This window comes from Embiotoca jacksoni, unplaced genomic scaffold (assembly GCF_022577435.1).
Source record: "Embiotoca jacksoni isolate LCO1_2020_lvr unplaced genomic scaffold, fEmbJac1.0.p SCAF_8, whole genome shotgun sequence".
Lineage (NCBI taxonomy): Eukaryota > Metazoa > Chordata > Actinopteri > Embiotocidae > Embiotoca > Embiotoca jacksoni.
This window is the reverse complement of record NW_027185436.1, coordinates 11,129,011-11,147,948: the sequence shown is the minus strand read 5'-3', so window position 1 is coordinate 11,147,948 and position 18,938 is coordinate 11,129,011. Positions and strand designations below refer to the sequence as shown.

Genomic DNA, 18,938 nt, shown 5'->3' with positions numbered 1-18,938 from the left:
ACTGAGGAACACTTCACAAGGTCTGTACTTTTCAACCCTGTTGTGACTTGAATACGTTCTTTCGTGTTTTTGCTATATGTATGAAGCTGACTAGTGTTATCTGCAGTTTGGGAGTGAAGTGGGGTCAGTGAAACGACACAGCTGTCCCTCCTGTCCTGTGCACATATTTCCCTTGGGCACATATTTGTACACATGCACAATAACCCACACCTTCCAGTGTCATGAATTCATGGTCCCCTGGTGTAATGAACACAATGTCACTTTCCCTATTTTTCTTTAAAACACGCAGACGAATGTGCACTTTTGTTACCTAACAGGCAGAATTTTGTCAGCTATGTCCTCCTAGCTTAGCTTAAGTGCAAATGTGTGTGTGTGTGTGTGTGTGTGTGTGTGTGTGTGTGTGTGTGTGTGTGTGTGTGTGTGTGTGTGTGTGTGTGTGTGCGTGTGTCTGTCTGTCTGTCTGTCTGTCTGTCTGTCTGTCTGTCTGTTCATCCCCCAAGCAGTTTGCTTTAATCTCCTTTAATTTCATTCTCAATCTTTATGGAAATCAACTCACAGCCAACTCTTCATTTCACCATCTCCCTTACTAATTAAGACCAGGAAATTGTTCCTGGAATTGCCTGGCATGAGAGAAGTGTGTCTCATCCCTCAATCACTTCCTCATTTACTACCCGTGTCTACAGTTGTTTTTTTGCACATTTGTGGGTATGTGTGAAAGTCTGTTTATCTGTCCCACCATGAGTATCTGACCACTTTTGTGTTATGGTTCTGTCTCCATGTGTGTCGTGCCCCCTTTTTTGTCTGCATCTCCAGTATGTGTTTTCCTCAGTGCAACAGTATCTCTCCTTCTCTATCACTTTCTCTTTGTCTTTCAGGATCTGCCCATATACGTGTGTCTCTGTGAGTTGTGTGGGTAGCCATGTGGTGGATTTAGGGCTAAAGCTTTGGGTGATTACTCCCATAATGAACCATCATGCTCTGTTCAGGCTGCCATCCCCCACAGGGATTGACTGTATTATGAAGTTATCATTCAGCCTCAGCAATACTCTGTGTCCTCACATAACTCTTAACCAATACAGCTCTACACACAGAATCTGATAATGAGTAGATTTATATTACATGAAATTAAACCTCACTGTGTAATTTGGAAGTTGTACTGGATAATTTGGGATGTCTTAAACGCTTTGTCAATGGTGTATCCCTGGAAAGCTTGTCTGACTCACCGGATGTAGAGTGTTGGTATGGACCTGTCATTGGCTGAGTATTTCAGTCAATGCTCTCCTCTGCTATCTGCATTTCACTGGTTTCAAAATCCCCATTATAAGTGGAAAAAACAACATCAGCATCTGAACTGGTGACCTGCACCCTGAGAATGGCAAGTTTTGACAAAGATTAGACAGATTTGGATCAAGCAATAAGTCCCCTCCCCACATGCAAATGTTCCACCAGAACAAATTCCCTCCAACACTTTTTTGCAAGGGCACTAACGCTGCATCCTGGGCTTAGTGCCACCCAGGACAATTCTCATTGGTTTAAAGGAATACAAACAAGCCAGAGTGTTTTTTTTCCTCCTATTGCAAAATTATATGTGAGTGCAGCTACATCATTCTCTAGCTCTGGCACAGCAGGGTGGAGATAGAGCTGGCTTTTCCAGACCACTACAAATGTAGCAGGTTGTCTCTTAACCCCCATGAGTCTGTAGCTCATCTCTTGCATACTGCTGCTGACTTATTTAGAAAATTGCATGCATAGTAGCTCTTAGCTTTACAATGTACAGTACTTATCTTGCAATACATTATTAAAACTTACAACATTGACACATGTGCAAGGCAAGAATGAGCAACCTTGTGGTTGTAATCTGTTCTCAAGTCAGCCCTAGCGGTTCCACAGCCTTTAGCTGTCAACTAAACATTAGAGCACTTCTACATAAAGTACAAACTTCTTTAACTTTCATATCTGAGCAAAATTTTATTCTTGGAGTCCTGGTTTCAGCCACTAGCATATCTACTGTTGTTCAAGAGAGCATTATCTCCTTGACAATAAGTCAAAGATGTGTTTGCATTTGCGGATAGAAAACACATTGCTACAATTTCATAATTACGTACATAAAGCATAGGAAATGTCCAGTGATAACACATAAAGTAACTTGTTAAATATACTGAATTTGTATAAGGCATTGTCCTCACATTTCTAAAACCTCTTTCTACTGCTTGCGTCACATCAATAGACATAACTACTGAAGTGAAGAGAATCTGAATCAGCATTGAACATTGGGTCATTTGAACAATGATGAGTTCATTCAGTGTTGCACAGACTGAAGTGCCCTTTGAATGGTGATCCATACACCTACTGTTGTAAGTACTGAAATGCCTTTGAACGATCACTGCTTTGAACTGAACAAAGTGATTTGAATCAGGATTTGTTATTTCTACATGTACTGTGATCTCAATGGGAAGTTTCATTCTTGGGTTTCACAACTTCCCTTTTGGTTTTCCAACCTTAAAATCTTTAGGAACAGAGGTGAGAGTGCATTCATGATCAGACATTTAAATGATTCAGATTGATGAATTTGAGCATATGTGCATTGCTATTTTTAAAGGCTGGATTCTAAGTAGTCTGTAAACAAGACATTTTCTTCCTCTTGTCTTTTAGAGTCAGATTGGGATCTTGATAGGGGAGATGTAATCAAAGTGAGATTGATGGTTGGGAGTTTTGATAGATTGCTGATTTTAAGAGAAATTAGGTTGATAAATGGAGATGGTACAAGGTGGTATCAGCTGACACAAAATCCTAGTGGATAGTTTGGTATCTAGAATGTGGGGACATGAAAAAGACTTAAACAGGTAAAGACCAAGCATATAGTATTGGTATTAAAAAGAGGTGGTCTTGCTGTGTGCTCCCAACTTCTCCCTTTCTGCCTCTCATCTTTCGACTCCCACCTGCTGTCCAAACTCCCACCTTCCCTTTCTTCCCCTCCCATTTTACCTATCTTTCACTCTACCACCTTCTATGTCTTTCAGCCACTGTAAGGTGACTGTCCTGATGAAATACCCAGAGAAGGGCTCAGAGTCGAGCGGCTCGGCATTAAACGATGTTCTATCTAGTGTGTGTCTGTGTGTACCACAGCTGACGGATAAGGTGATTAAGAATACACCTGGGAACCATGAGAGTAAAAGGACACAAGGTTAACACACACACACACACGCACACACACACACACACACACACACACACACACACACACACACACACACACACACACACACACACACATACATACACACACACTTTGTGCCCTCCTACAAAAGTATTTCTGTATGGTTTCGAAAAATAAAGGGCAGGGCATAGAAGATTTGTCTTCCATAGCTGCAAGCCACACTTTCAAGCCACCAAAGTGACTCTCAAACTCTTCAAAGTGAAAAAAAGAGTTTTAGAGTTCAAAGATTGTATCAGTTAAATGCTGCTTTTAATGCCATATCAAATTTTCAGGCAGGCAGGCAGGCAGGCAGGCAGGCAGGCCCGACCGAACGACTGCGAGGTAAAAATATAAAAAAAATTGAAAATGAACAGCATATACAAATAAAATTAAACAACAACAGTGCAATGGTCAGCAGTTTAGTGCAAAACATTGTCAGTGATGTAGGATGGATTTGGCCAGAGGTAACTATTTGAAAGTCTTATGGCAGTGGGCAGGAATGATCTCCTGTATCTGTCCTCGTGACAGCAGAGCTGGATGAATCTGTTACAGCTGGATGAGTCTGTTATCTGTTGTGTTAAATACCACTTAAACACATATTCACACATCACTCCATCTTCAGGTATGTAGCCAGTGTAATTCATCACCCTTACTTGCTGACATTAGTTGAATTTGTGACATGTGACACTTCAATCTTCAGGTTACAAATCCTGCCCTCACATGCAAGTGGAAACACAAACACATACATACATGTCCATACACGCATAAATGCACAATGTACATTAACAAATATTTATTGTAATTTACACACATGCACATTTGTGTATTTTGGCCAGATAATGTGAGAGAAGGTGTGGGTGAACAATTATTTAATCAACTGTCAGAAAACCTCCAAATTGAATCTTAGAGAAGCCACACTGTCTAAACCTCAGTGGGTCTGTCAGTCCTAAGGTTTGGAAATCAAATCATTAAACCTTAAATTACACCCAAAAGACTGGATGAAAAAAAATATTTCGTGCTCTCCTTCCCCTCACCTTCACCCTGTCCATACAATCTTAAATCCATCACAACATCTGATCATCACCATAAATAAAGTCTCGTGCTGAGTCCCTGCAACACTGCCACCTATCTCGAATTACAGTTCACTTCGTTAGCTGTTTTTCTGTGGCTGGCTAATTATTTTTTACATGTGTTAAGATAAACTTGCAGTGTAGGGATACATGATTACAGTATATCGTAAGGCAGCAGACTCAAGAGGTGAGCAGAAAAGCAGCAAATTAGATTTTTTTTTTTAACTCTTGAAATCCATCAAACTAGAGAAAAATAAGCGAGGAAGAAGGAATTGTATATAGAACTACATATTTAGATGGAGCCCTAAACAGAGTTATTGGCAGAAGTTTGTAAAATGGTGTTGTGTCAGAAGCTCACTCAGAATTATTTGACATTCAGTGTTCCTTTGAACTATGTTGAGAAAAGCATCAATGAGAGAAACAGGAATGAAAAGAAAAAATATATTTAGTGGAAAAAAAACTGCCCTTCAATCCATCCATTCATCCATCTGTGTAAGGGTTTATGTATTTCCATTGGAATCCTTCAACACCTTCTCTCTGCACGCCTCTCTCGTGTCTTTCTGTCTTTCTGTTGTTCTTTTTGAAATGTCTGGCAAATTGTTTCTAAGTCTGCTACTGTGAATATTTTCTTTCCTCAAAAAGAAAACAACCCGTGAAAGAAATGGCAGTACATTCCATGCTGCTTTGTAACGTTGTCATTTATCACAGCTTGTGAACCATTAGTGTGAATCATTTGTTGTCTTTGGCCTGCCTGAGATTCCTGAACTCTGGCAAATCTGTATGACATGGAAGTAAGGTTAAATACTGTGCATGGTGATGTAGGGGGCAGGCATGTAGCAAAGCAGCCTGTCTGTGTGCAGCTAAAGCACTTAAGAGGAAGTTCAGCAGTGTATGTGCGTGTGTAAAACTGTTGCAATCGATATGTGTCTGGGAGCGATTACAGTATGTGCACCCCTGCATGACAATTAGTTGACATTAAGATATATACTGTGTTTTTCCCTATTGCGGGAGAGTGTGAACAGTCAAGATATGTATGGCTGACTTCAAACCGCTAATTCCATAATTACTGTGTCATTGTTGCCTCCACAATGAATTATACACATATATGGTTTCCACTGACATCACATCAACTTTAAAAGGGTCTCCATTACGCTGAATCACACAATGTTTTTGCGAAATGGCCTCCCACACACATCCGCTTTCCATTGACACTTTTGTTCCTTTCAATATGATTATTGCTGTTTATGTTTCCAAGAAATCCAGTCTGAACATATACAGTTTATTACCACATTTAAAACAAAGAGTACATCATTAGTTGACCTAGACTATGAATTGATGTACTTCCCACTATGTTTTTTTCATATGCTCCCTAGTTCATATTATAACTTGTCCATGATTCATCTTCCTCTCCGCAGATCTGAAGAAGTCATTTGAACAGGAACCTCTGGGAAAGGAAGTGTCTCTGGAGCAGGAAGTGCTGTTGCAGTGTCGTCCTCCGGAGGGCATACCAGCCGCTGAGGTACGTGCAGCGTTATCGTTAACCTCCACCTGAGGTGAATACAAAGTAAGATGTGAGATTAAGAGAGAGGACCGTTGGAGCAGAACAAGGGAGTGATTGAAGAGAGGGGATGACAGAATGAAGACAACAGAGGATGTAAAAAGATACAAAAATAGAAATCATCAAGTGGAAATAACTTGAAAGCGCCACAGAAAAGTCGGTTATTTCAGATGTGACACGTTTTGAAATTGCCTGCAATTTTGAACGACAGGCAGCAGAACAGAGTGGTTTGATGGGTGCATAAACTTCTTCACAGTCTGCAGTCAGTGGTTGAAGGGTGTGCTGAATAAAAATGTATTGTTCCCCGTTGACACATTTTGTTAAATAGCCATTTTTTTTACTAGTGTTATAGCTAAATTGAACACTGATGAGACTTTTTTTTTTTTTTATCTCAAAAACAAAATAACTGTAAACACATTCCACCAGGGATCATTCTAAATGTTTTTTTGGGAACTATGTAACTGAGACAAACAATGATTTGGATGTAATCACAGTAGCAAATCAATAAATCAACAGTCTAAAGGTTAGCATTAGATGATTTCACGCCTTGCTTTGAAAGATTTCTTCCACATGTTCAAAAATGTCAGCCATTGTTTTGTGTTATGCAACAACATGTGTGTTGAATTGTCACAGTGGAAAATCAGGGAAACAGCCCGAATCCTTTTTCCATTGACAGATGCTTAAAAGTGCTGCTGCACTGAGGTAACGCGGATCCAAAGTTTAAACTTTGACTTAAATGTCCACAGGGAGCCAATTTGAGCACAACTTACACAGAGAAGCTACATTGACTGCAGAGATTTAGCCTATATTCCTGTTATTTTACATCTTCATTGCTCACTCCCTTGAACTCTGCAGAAAATGGACTCCAAAGGGACTGACAAAAAGTCCATGCTCCTATTTACTAGCAAAGATATACTGAACATATTATGGAACATTGAATTAAATACAGTTTCAGGAAACAAAACAAAAGAACACTTGCATATGATCACATGACCTCCCCATGATAATTAGCACATACTGTACATCTTTTGGCCACTTCAGCAGTTAAGTTTGTCGATTTACCAATTTGCTCAAGGACAATTTTGGTCAACGGTTATTACCTCTGCTGTTGACAGGTGTGGATTTCAAATCTATGCATAAGAACACAAGTGTGGCATACGTTCACATACACATTCTCACTAAGCTCCTGTGTGTAAGATTATATTGTAGAACATTGTCAGCACAATAACATTTTATTCACTCATTGAACGTGTCACACGGTAAACATCCACTTTGGAACAGCCACTCATGTCACTTTCACTCCACGAGGGCCGTAACTGCAGCGCAGCCATTTACAATTCAGATTCTTCTTTACTTTCCTGGTTTCATCTGGCTATGTTTCCACCTGAACAGCTAAAAATACATAATTTAATTTAGTTAATCACTGGGGAAGAGCAGTGCAGCACTTGAAGAAGGCTGTGCTACTGCAAGAGGAGTGTGTGAATCAGGTTTCACTCCTCAGGGTTTGATAGTCGTTTTCAATTGCACCTAAGTACACAGCTCCCCTGAGAGAGAGGGAGAGAGAGAAACTGAAGGAGAGGGGGCGAAGAAGGCACTCAGACAGACCAGCATACAAAGTGAAGGAGAGTGTGGAGGAAGGAAGATATGAAGGTGGGCAGAAAGAGAATGACACTGAAAAATGAGTTGTAGGAAATAACAGCTTGATCCAATTCTTTAACGTCTAGAAATATCTAATTCTCGTGTCAATGGGAATCAAGCAAATAAACTGGTCGAGTTTTGACATCGGTTCAGTAGCAGGAGCCACAGAGACATTGATACACTGATACACAAACACGGAGGCTTTTTTTTTTCACTCTGTGTCTCGTTTTGTTTTTACACTCACAACTCGGGCGGTCCTTCATCTTGGAGACAAATCTCCAACACTAATAACTCATTACTACTTCTGTCTTTTCTGCATTTCTTAGTACACTGTATTTTTGACACCTGTTTGAACGTAACACATGCATGCACAAAGGCATACTCACTCACAAATCTCATAGCAGACACACACACACACACACACACACACACACACACACACACACACACACACACACACACCGACATTGAGAGCTATTTTTCCACTGTGTTCAATTTGCTACCTTTTCCATTCCTTTTTCTCCTGTCATAATGGGATCTTGGGGCAAATGGATTGGTCCATCTCCCCTGTCTGCTGAAGCTGATTAGAGGGATTTAGGTTTAAAACCAGCTGATGACCTCAGGTTGCAGCCATGACTTTCGTTTTTATCTCTTCCGATTTTCTATTTTTCTTTGTTCTTATCATGTTCATTTTCTTTGCCTTTCACATTGTCTATTTCCTCTTTCACTTGCCCAGTCTTACACATATACATAGTACATCCACCTCTTTCTTTCTTTCGGTCGTTCTTTGATTGACAGCTCTTGTTGTGTCATGTCCTCTGACCTCCTTAAAAATGTTCTAATATTAGGGGTTGTGGTTGCTGTGTCGAGCAGTTGACGACTGCTGTAAAGTTGTCAATGTGATGGGGTTGGTGCCCTGATATGTGATACCCACATTTTACTGCCCAGCTGGCATCACATGGTTGTCAACATGCTGCACCGAAGCCTTGACTCCCTAAAAAAACTACACAATTTACATTCATATTCATAAAGCAGATATGCACATACCAACGTATGCACACGCAGGTGTTTGTCCATACATTTACACAGATACACGTGCAGATTTAAAGAGTAAACACACACACACACACACACACACACACACACACACACACACACACACACACACACACACACACACACACACACACTACAGCATGCCGTACACTATGGGAAGATTAGTCAGTGATCATTTTAACTGCTGCACAACCACTAGCCTTGAGAGGTCCGGGTCAAACTAATCCGAGATTGCAAAGAAAATGTCGACACACCAATGCCCCATTACTTCCTTTTTCACTTTCCTCTGACAGTGCTGCTCTTGTCAACAGTCAGTCTCCGCTACGTGTTTTTTTTTCCTCTCTCTCTCTCTCTTTCAATCTAAAGCTCCTGAGAGACACAATTTGAGGCATTGTGAAATCCTTGAGACACATCTAAATCTCTTTAGACTGTGATAGAAAGCCTTTAAAAGCTGATGGAAAGCTATTGGACTCAGCAGCGGGAGAGTTCAGCAGTTCAACAGGAAAGGCTTTATGGACACATGTTAAATTCAGAGAACTTGCAACAGGTGCAGCACAATGTTCACTTTCAATGAAAAATAGTGCAGTTTTTTTTTTTTTTATTTAATTCAGATTTGGTTTCTTTTATTTCTTTATTCTGGCCTGAGATAATCCAAATCAGAGAATGGAACCACTATCAAAGTTTCTTCATAAACTTTACCTAAAGTAAGTTGCATGTGAACTTTAGATCTGAGCCACAATCTATCTTACTGTATGTTCTAAGTGCCGTTAGAACATAGAGACAGCCGACTAACAGCAATTTATCGTGAAGTTTAAAAGAGGAGGAGTGACCCCAAAAGCCAGGCAAAGTCAGTGGACTGCACATAACATGTGGAGTTATGGATTTGTGTGTGTGTGTGTGTGTGTGTGTGTGTGTGTGTGTGTGTGTGTGTGTGTGTGTGTGTGTGATTGTGGTTGTCTGTGATTATTTGTGTGTGTGCCTGTCTTCGTCTGTCTCTGTGTGTGAGTGATTACCCCAGCTGCAGTGGAATAAACACATCAGTGTGTGGTGACAGGACCTCCACGTGTCTATCCCTAACAGATGCACACATGCAGACACACACACACACACACACACACACACACACACACACACACACACACACACACACACACACACACACACACACACATACACATAGAGTCAGACAGTAATTGGATATGTTTCTCTGGAGCCTGGTCAAGTTCCTGTCACATTCTTAACCACTCAATCCACACCCTAAATTAGTGCAAGCTATTTTCACGGATAATGGCTTATGATCAACCTCTACATTATCTGTCTGGGTGTAATCTTTCTCTTCAGATGATAGATAAAAGTCAGAGACGTGCAACTGTCATTGAGAAATTTTATATCATATAGTATCGTAATTACACCACAATACATTTCATTGTTATGTACACGATGACGTCATAAGGGCATTGTAACTCAAACTTGGCATTTGGATTCAAGCTCCACATCAAGCTAGAATTTGCACTACTTAGGTGTCCTTGAGCAAAATACACATCAGCTGGCATGTTCAAGGTTCTGTAATACCCGAACCAGCCACCTCTTTCTCTTCTAAAGGAAAAGAGAAGTTTTACTTTCAGGTATAACACAGACACCTTCCCAGGCTGTATCTGGGACATTCACAGTGTACAGATGTGTTTGTGTGAACCCAGGAGGCAGAGCCACACTTCACACACTCATGCACACACATTCGGGCCCTATCCTCCCTCGCAATGACCACCGGTGTCATTTTTTGTGAGTGACTTTCCATGTTAACCAGTGTGGAATAAGTCTAGACATGGGAATTTGTGTAATGAGCCGTGTGTGTGTGTGTATGGGTGTGACTTTGTGACACAAATCACAGCAGACTTTTCTGTCAGGAGGCATCAGTGGTGCTGTGTGGCCGAAAAGCTAACGGCTACCTCACCTTCACACTCATACGGTATACTGTACACAGACACACAGCCCATCTCAGCCCCTGTAGTCACCATTGTTAATGTGTCATATGATGATGTTTAATAGCAGAACCTATCTGGAGGTTATAACTTTGGAGGGCTTGAAATGGACAGTGAAGGTGAATTAAACAAATAAGACATGCTCTCTTCCTGGTACCAGAGATAGAAGCAGATCTATTGAATTCCTTTAGCTTCACACCCATTGCACATAATACCAGTGCTCACTGTTCCTCTCTGCCTTAGAATGTATATATTAACTGCTGCAAGATAAACTATTTACAAGGTCTGAATATATCTAAAACATATTTAGAGAGAACCGTTCTGGCATCAAAATCTCCATCAGTGGATTTAAAGATGAAAGAAACCTTTTATCCAGTGAAATAAATAGCTGCACAGCTGCGATGACTGCCTTTTTTTTTTTTTTTTTTTTTTTTTTTTTTTTTTTTTATAACTTGTGTGTCTCTGAATAAATAGAATTGAATGAACCATAAGGGACATGAAAGGTCTATTGATAGAACTTGTAATATCAAATAAAGCACTAGATATTTCCCTCGTCTTACAAAATGGTTTGACCACTGCACCAGAAGAATTAAAGGCATTTTCATTCTGGCCATTCTCTAGAGAAACACGTGTGTACGAGTGTGTGTACCTCTGTGTTTGTGGGTGTTTGTGCACAAAAACAATTTATGTAATGCTGCTTCCCTGATAGATCCTTACCTTAATCCTTTTTGAGCTAGCATAGTAAGCCCCAAGGCTCATCTCCCATCACATTTTACCTTTATCCTCAACCTCTGTCAGAAATCATCACCGTAATCCACAGATTAGTCAGCAATCTCTTTTTATTCCAACTACCTTGGTGAATTATTGAAATGGTGTTCAGATTATTAAAAAGCTGTTGCGATGGTCTATCAGTGCAGAGTAATTTACAAATGGGGTAGATGAGGGAGAGCCGCTTCTGTCTTGTTTTAGTGGTGAATGTTTTGTGTCTGGGTGCTGGCAATATAGAGAGGGATTATGATCATCATCTAATGATGTGTGTACACTGACACATGAATGGCCTCACAGATACGTGCAAGCACACATAGTGCACTTTATGTGATATCCCTTCACTAAGTGTATGCCATTGCAAGTCTATTATAACCATTTTGCTCTTTCAAAAAGAGCATATACACACACACACACACAATAACAAAATGCTGTATATATACATCCAGTGTAAGCTGTGATTTTAGTAGCCTTGGGAAGCTGCTCATCCAGTGATAAGCCATGTCAGTAAATTCAGGCATTAGTCAGATCCCACTCCAAAGCCAGCAGACTGTACAAAACCGCTTTGGGAAATGTGCCTCTTCCATTGCTAAAACCTCAGCATCAGCTATCAGACTTCCTCACTATTTCATTCTGTTGACTACTTTCTCTCTCTCTCTCTCTCTCTCTCTCTCTCTCTCTCTCTCTCTCTCTCTCTCTCTCTCTCTCTCTCTCTCTCTCTCTTTCTCTTTCTCTCTCTCTTTCTCTCTCTCTCTCTATCTTTATACAGTCATGCAATTTGTGTATTTGCTTGTTTTCTTAGTTCAGGACCATTTGGTTCCAATCACTGGGTCTGTCTAGTCTGGGAGACTCAAATATATTTTGTTTGCAAAATACAGTATGTTGTAAACAAATTCTTTTTTTTTTTTTTACTTTTCCTTCAGCTTTTCTTCCTTTCCCCATGTATTGCTGATATTTAGAGTACATGCCCTGTCTTCAGATTACAGCTGGAACGTTTCTACGAAAACAATAAAGCAAGATGTTTATCTTGGCTTTCTCACACAAGGGGAAGCGATTTGCTATTTCCGCTCTCACAGTGACTGTAACTACAAGCACTTAAAGTACATTCAACCATCTAGGCCATTTAAGGAAACTATCAATCAAACTCCAAAGAGAGAAGCTTCTCATTACCTACAGTCACTCTGTATTTTGTTTCTTAACTGACAACTCAACCTGCATTATTTTCCTCCCTCCTCAGAAAGGACAGGAAATATACAGACCAGTGATCATATGTAGTTTTAGTTCTCTGTGGTCTGAGGTTTGAGTCTTTTTGAAACTGGGACTTTGTTCTTTTGTGTGTAGGGTATATAGAGGGCTGAGTGGGTGCTTGACTCAGAAGTATGAGGGTTGGAGATAATGAAGGCGTTTGGGTTGATCCCCCACCCCCCCACCCAAATTAACAGATACCTTCTCTCTCCCCTTTCATTACCTGTTCAAAAGCTTTGGCAAAGACTCAGAGGATAGTCCGCCTTTGCAATTACCTCTTTTTAATGTCTTTCTGTCGGTGACGTGGCAAAAATATTGAATGTGCTGGTGTTGAAATGCTGACCCATATCCTCTTTTTTTCTACCATTTTGTCTTCATTTTCTGTCCTCAAGAAACCTTGCAGTTTCCCATCTCAGCTTTTTGCTGTTTATGTCTATCCCTTTCGGTATTCTGCCTCAATTTTGTGTGTCTGTCTATAATTTTCTCACAATTTCTTGTCAAGTCTTCTCTCTTTGTCTCTTGGACATTTTTTTCACTGTCACTATCACAGTCTCTCAGTCTTCTTCATGCCCCCTGTCTTTCTTGACATACTTTGAGACAAAGCTGTGGATTGATGGTGACATTAGAGTGTAGAGTGTACTGCATTGTCAGACAGCTACCCGTGCTGCCCTCGGCAATCCTGACAGTGTTGTCATGGATGAATGAATACACTGTTTTGACACAGAGTGCAACGGTGTCAAATAACAAAACTCTGTTCCGTTCTGTCAAGTTTTATACGTTGTTAAACCTTGTAAGTCTTGTAGGACCACAAACTTTCAGATTGATGAATCTGTCACATTTGTAAAAGGTTTCTGTGTATTTCTAAATATATCATAATACCCAAACATTAAATAATAATTCAGCACCTACAAATAATTCGCAGTCATACTGCCAACAAAAATTGCGGATAATGTTATATACTTTAATACTAGAGCAATTGGAACAGTAAATTCCTCATTTGAGACCAAGACTGAAAAAGTTTAATAAGACAGGGCTTTGAATAATTGCTACCAATTAATTGCTTTTTACTTGCATCACTATTCCGTTAAGTAGGCTTCAGTGAGTTACTAAAGGAGGTCATTGTCAGTCCAATTCATATTTTTTCAATAAATTTGACTGTGTTAATATCAGAACATTATCAGATGATGACCATGTAATCTTTATGGAGTAGATAATATGTTTGTAATGATATGTGATCCTCTACTGTCTGATTACTTCTGCAATTCAGTCCCCCTTTAATTCTATTTAACATGTGATTGGTGGTGTGAAATCAGATATAACTACATTTTTGCTGAGCTGTATTAACCACAATACTGCTTACACCCTGGAATTGAAACATTAGCTTATCAAACACTCTGCCAAGAAGCTCTCTGCACGATTGATGCTTTGCTGGTTTCACAAGTATAATTCTTTCAAAGGTAGATGGCTATAGGCTACTTAAGTGTGACCTGGCAGAGACTGAGGAACAGCACTTAGGGAACAGATGCTCCTAATTCTTTAGGAAACCATAAACAGAGGAAATGCTGGTCATGATGGCATATGCTGTTTTATTGTCAGTAAAATCACTGCTGCTTTTTTATGCACAGCTTTGCAAAATTGTATTTTCAAATATGTGTTATTGACTGATGCAGGCTAATTACTCTGCTGAAAAGGGTATTTTTGATGACTGAACACATTCATTTTCATGTGGTAAAAAAAATACACTCTACAATACACTCTACACTTGTACACTTGTTCAGTTTATTCTTATAATAACCATGAAAAGTATAGTTATGGTCAGGTACCATTCTAAATTGGTTGCTTGGTAATGGTTGTGAAAAAAATATTGCCATGGTTAAAAGCCATTAATTGTCGGGAACTGAGAATAGAAATGACTTCAGATCTCTGAATTATAGCCTATTTATCACAACTGTTGCATTTCGTACTGCAACATTTCCCAGTCTGAATATAATTGAAAAGGGCCATTGTATTCAACATACCATAGGTATGCCTACTTTGTTGTTTGTTTACAATGTCTATACATTACACATCCTTCAACAAAATGCAACACGAACAAACGTGGAGGTCTCTAATAGTTCAGCTGACCAGGCCAATAAAGCAAAGCTGATTTTGTTATTGGGTGGTTTTAATAACACTGGAGAGCTGGAGAGGCAATTAAATAGGATTAGCATGCCCCCAATCAGCTCAGAGCCTCTTCATGCTTTAATGATTATGGAGTGTCATCAGCACTCCTACTCTGTACAGTGAATCAGCTTTGAACTGTACACATGCATGCACGTGCGCACATAGGATGTTATTAAAGTAATGACAGGGTAACCTTCCTAACACAAATATATAATGTACATGCATGCATCCACATACATTTTATTTATTTTTTCATATCCCCAAAAAAATAGGGAAAACTTTGAATGTTTAAACTTAAATGCAATCTTTTATTCTCAAGGAACAATAATTAACTAATCATATATTTTCAGTTTGTTAAAATTCAGACCTTGTTTTATATATATTTATATATATATATATATATATATATATATATATATATATATATATATATATATATATACATATATATATTTACCTTACCTTTCCTTTTAACATGCCACTTTTTACAATTACAGCACAAAAACAACTCAACAAGGCTAAGACCCTGGAGTAGAGAAGGGTACAGTATTTATTTGCTGATTACCCTGAATGAAGTACTTTTGAGGTCCTACTTCTTTGTCCTACTGAGAACTGACTGAGAAATGAAAAACAGGAACTGAAGTATAAATTAGCTTGACCATGGAAAGAAAACAGACACTCCTTTTTAGAAACCCCAAATGTTCAGCTCTGATTAAATAAATGTAATTGCTTTAGACACACCTAATTGCATAATCCCAGGATATTTAAATTGTTTATTGTAATTATACACAATAAGTATCTGCATGAAAAATCTAAAAATGAAGCAAAATTAGGTCAGGTTCATGAAGGTGATGGCACAACTTGCAAGAAAAGCATTAATTCAGACGTGTACACAGAAACACTTAAATGCTCTTGAGCAATGTCCTGTGGTATGTTTGGCACACTCTCATTTCACCCCCACTATTTCTGTGTCTCCCCCTCTCTGTTGTTACCATTAGTGATGTTAAACCACTTAGTAAACTGGAAGGTTCTGCAGGAAAGGCAAAATGCATCACTGTCCAGAGAAAAAAAGAAAGGAACAGAGACACTGATACAGAGAACTTCAACACTTTTACCGGACTGACCCATAACCATGCACGGGGCTATTCTATAATTTAACAACCTGTCAATCATTTCAACAGTGGCTCACAGCTACCAAGAATGTCAGTTTGGCAGCACACTGCCTTTAAAGACTCAAGAAAACTCCACAAAATTTCACAAATACACTACTTTACTGCTTAAGAATCAACTGTTATTATTTTCATTTGTAGTAGAAAATGTAGGATATAAGTCAGCTTCTTTTGTGAATGCGGTGATCCATATCTGTCTTTAAATAATGGCTGGGAATATCAATTTCAATCCATTAATCTTTGACAAAATACCAAAGGCAGCTTAAATAAATAAATGGACCAGTCCACCTTTTGACAGTGGTTAAACAGTCCATTTTGTGCTTACATATTCTGACAGCCTGAATTGGTGTCACTATAGTTCATGAAGTCTGTATGCTGTGGAAATACCTCCAGAACAAATACTTCCTTGTGACATTCTTCGCTTGCAGATTAGACAGGAACATAAAGTACACCATGCTTTATTAGAACAGAGGAGAGAGCATGTTTAATCTTTTAATTTCCTAACTTTCAGTTCCTCTATCACAAGCTGAAAGTGTTTCCCTTTTGAACTTTTCCCCACTGATATTTGAGGTGTTGATTCTGATTCCAGCTGTTACTGGGTCAGCATCTGTTTGGGGAGATGTTCCCTCGACGTGTCTGCGCTGCTGAGTGGATTTGGATGTTTTTCGTCTTGTCTCTTCCTCTAATGATTTGAGCCCAGGGTCTCATTTAAACTTTCCATCCCCTAACAGTCTCACCCCAAACTGTCATCTCGGTATTTTTTCCCCTCCCTTCAGCTACTGTTGCTGCTATCTCAGTCCCCATGCATTTTCCTTTCCTTAGTGCTCTGAGTGGTTTTCTCTTAACTCATTTTGTTCATTCATCTATTCATTTTTTTCTGTTGGTTTTAATTTTCTGTATTCCTTTACTTTTCATTAATTTGTGGCTTGTATTTTTTCCAATAATTAGTTGTTGACATATTACTTTTGTCTTTTATTGCACGATTCTAGGCCAGTGAAGATATTCCATTGCAAGCGTGTCAGCTTGGACGTATTAAAGTAGCACATGCTGTGAAAAAGTCTAATTTTATGTTAGGCGGTCATAATAATCCCACCGCAAATCACTTTTCTCCCAGAGCTCAAGCTTCAGACTCATCTGCCTTCCCATGATTACCTTGTCTACTCCCAAGCTTCCCAGTTAATAGTAATATGCATCATAAGGGTATATTTTCAGTGATCTGTAGTGGATGTTTTTTTTTAAACCCCAAATCTTACCTGCTCGTTATCCTTTTCTGCGGTTGCATTAATTGTTATTTTTCAATTTTGTGTATGGATGCATATCTTTGTCTCCCTGGCAGACTTAAAAAACTGCTCTGTTTTAAATAATAATTTGTGTCGGATATGTTTTTGTTTTTTTTCCAATAAAGATTTAATTACATGGTCAGAAGTTTTTAAAATGAAATAGAATCATCCAGTATATGTGAATATGCTAATGTTTTCTAACAACTGTATGGAAGAGGTTTTCTCTCAAAGACCTCGCAGTGTTTGTGTCATGCAGGCTTCCCATTTGTACCCCAACCCCTGTGTGGCCTATCGGACCAGGATCATGTTCATGTTTTTGAACTTTTACTTCCGAGTCACTGGCCTCTGCATTCCTCACTTTTTGCACATCTTTTTCCCATTTATTCACCAACCACCTGCACCATGTCTCAAAGGTGCAACCCATCTATCAATCTTCCACAGTGGTAGTCCATCTATGCACTACATGGTTCTGCTTCTCAGAGAGATGAATTGGGAAGTCTAGCAGTAGCAAGACTTACTGGTGGATTTTACACACTCACACATGTATTATAAACAAGGATTCTGAGGTAAATTATTACCCTCACCAACTTCCTTCTGTCTTTTGCTAATTCCTCCCCCCTGCATTCCTCACATGACTTTTACTTTCCCCAAGTGTTTGGCCTAATAGATTACCCTAGTATATCGTCCACAACTAGTCTGTCCCATTCCCTTTTCTCTCTCCATTCAGCACCTCGGTCTCGCTGCTCCCCCTCATCTTTCTTTCCCTAATTGTTGACATAGTATGGAAATTCAAAATCGCTCCATCTCTCCCTCAGTCTCTCTTACCTCCTCATTACCTTTTTATTTGTCCTTTTCATTCCATTGCACCCTTTCTCTCTCCCTCTCCATTGGCTGCCTCTCTCCCAATTCCTCTCTTACTTCCTTTCCCTTTTTGTTGACATTGTCGGCTTAGCTTGAATGGATCACCCACAGGTATCTGCTCCTTGCCTGCACCCCCTGTTTCCTCGTCCTCCTCCACCATAATCACTGCCTCCCTAACTCTCTATCTTCCCCTCCTTCACCGTTGCCGTGGAAATACCTTTTCTTTATCCGATCCTCTCTTGAGATTGTTCCCCATCCATCTTTCCCTCTCTCTGTCTCTCTCCACTCTTGAATGTTGACATGAGAGGGTGAGTCTAATAGATCACTGTGAAGCATCTGCACCTGTGTTAAATCTCAGAGGTAACACAGTGAGTGCATGTGTGTGTGCGTTTGTGCACGTGTGCACTCTAGAGAAGCCGATGCAAGCTTTCTGTTGAGCACATCTGTGACCTCCTTTAGTGCTGAGCAACTTCCTTTTTTGCCTCTCCTTTACTGTCTCTCCTCTCCTTCATTTCACCTGCTACTTGTTACCCCCTTTCGTCCTCTTCTTTCTTAATTCATATTTATATTTATAAGGTTGCATTGCTGACACTGAGCTGCTGTATTTTAGTTTTCAGGGACGTACTGTAGCAACAAGGTATACTGGTTCTTAAAAAGCACGTGGTGGATGTTGCAAAATAAATGCTGTATTGTGAAATATTTCAAAAACATAATATTAAGAGTCGCATTCACAACCCGAGACCACAGCTGAATAATGTTATACTCATGTATCATATGTGCGTCATGCATCATTCAGTGAAAGTGTACCAAGGTGCAGTGGAGTAGTAGGTTATAAATAGGCCTCTGTAGGCCTGTCCCAGTCCAACGATGTCCTCCTGTGTCCTAATTCTGTCTGCGTGGGACATCTTGGAGAGCGCTCTGCTATTCCTCACACTCGTACACGCTGCACATTGGGAAT

At 39.6% G+C, this 18,938-nt stretch overlaps 1 protein-coding gene across 2 annotated transcripts in view; it reads left to right on the top strand.

Moving 5' to 3' along the window:
* The window catches only part of LOC138192028 (netrin receptor UNC5C-like), a 188,402-nt gene that overhangs the window by 116,386 nt on the left and 53,078 nt on the right, over positions 1–18,938 (top strand). For both annotated transcript variants that reach the window (XM_069139185.1, XM_069139184.1), the window contains exon 4: positions 5,682–5,785. In XM_069139185.1, coding sequence (XP_068995286.1) covers positions 5,682–5,785 — 104 coding nt within the window. The remainder of the gene's footprint in view (positions 1–5,681; positions 5,786–18,938) is intronic.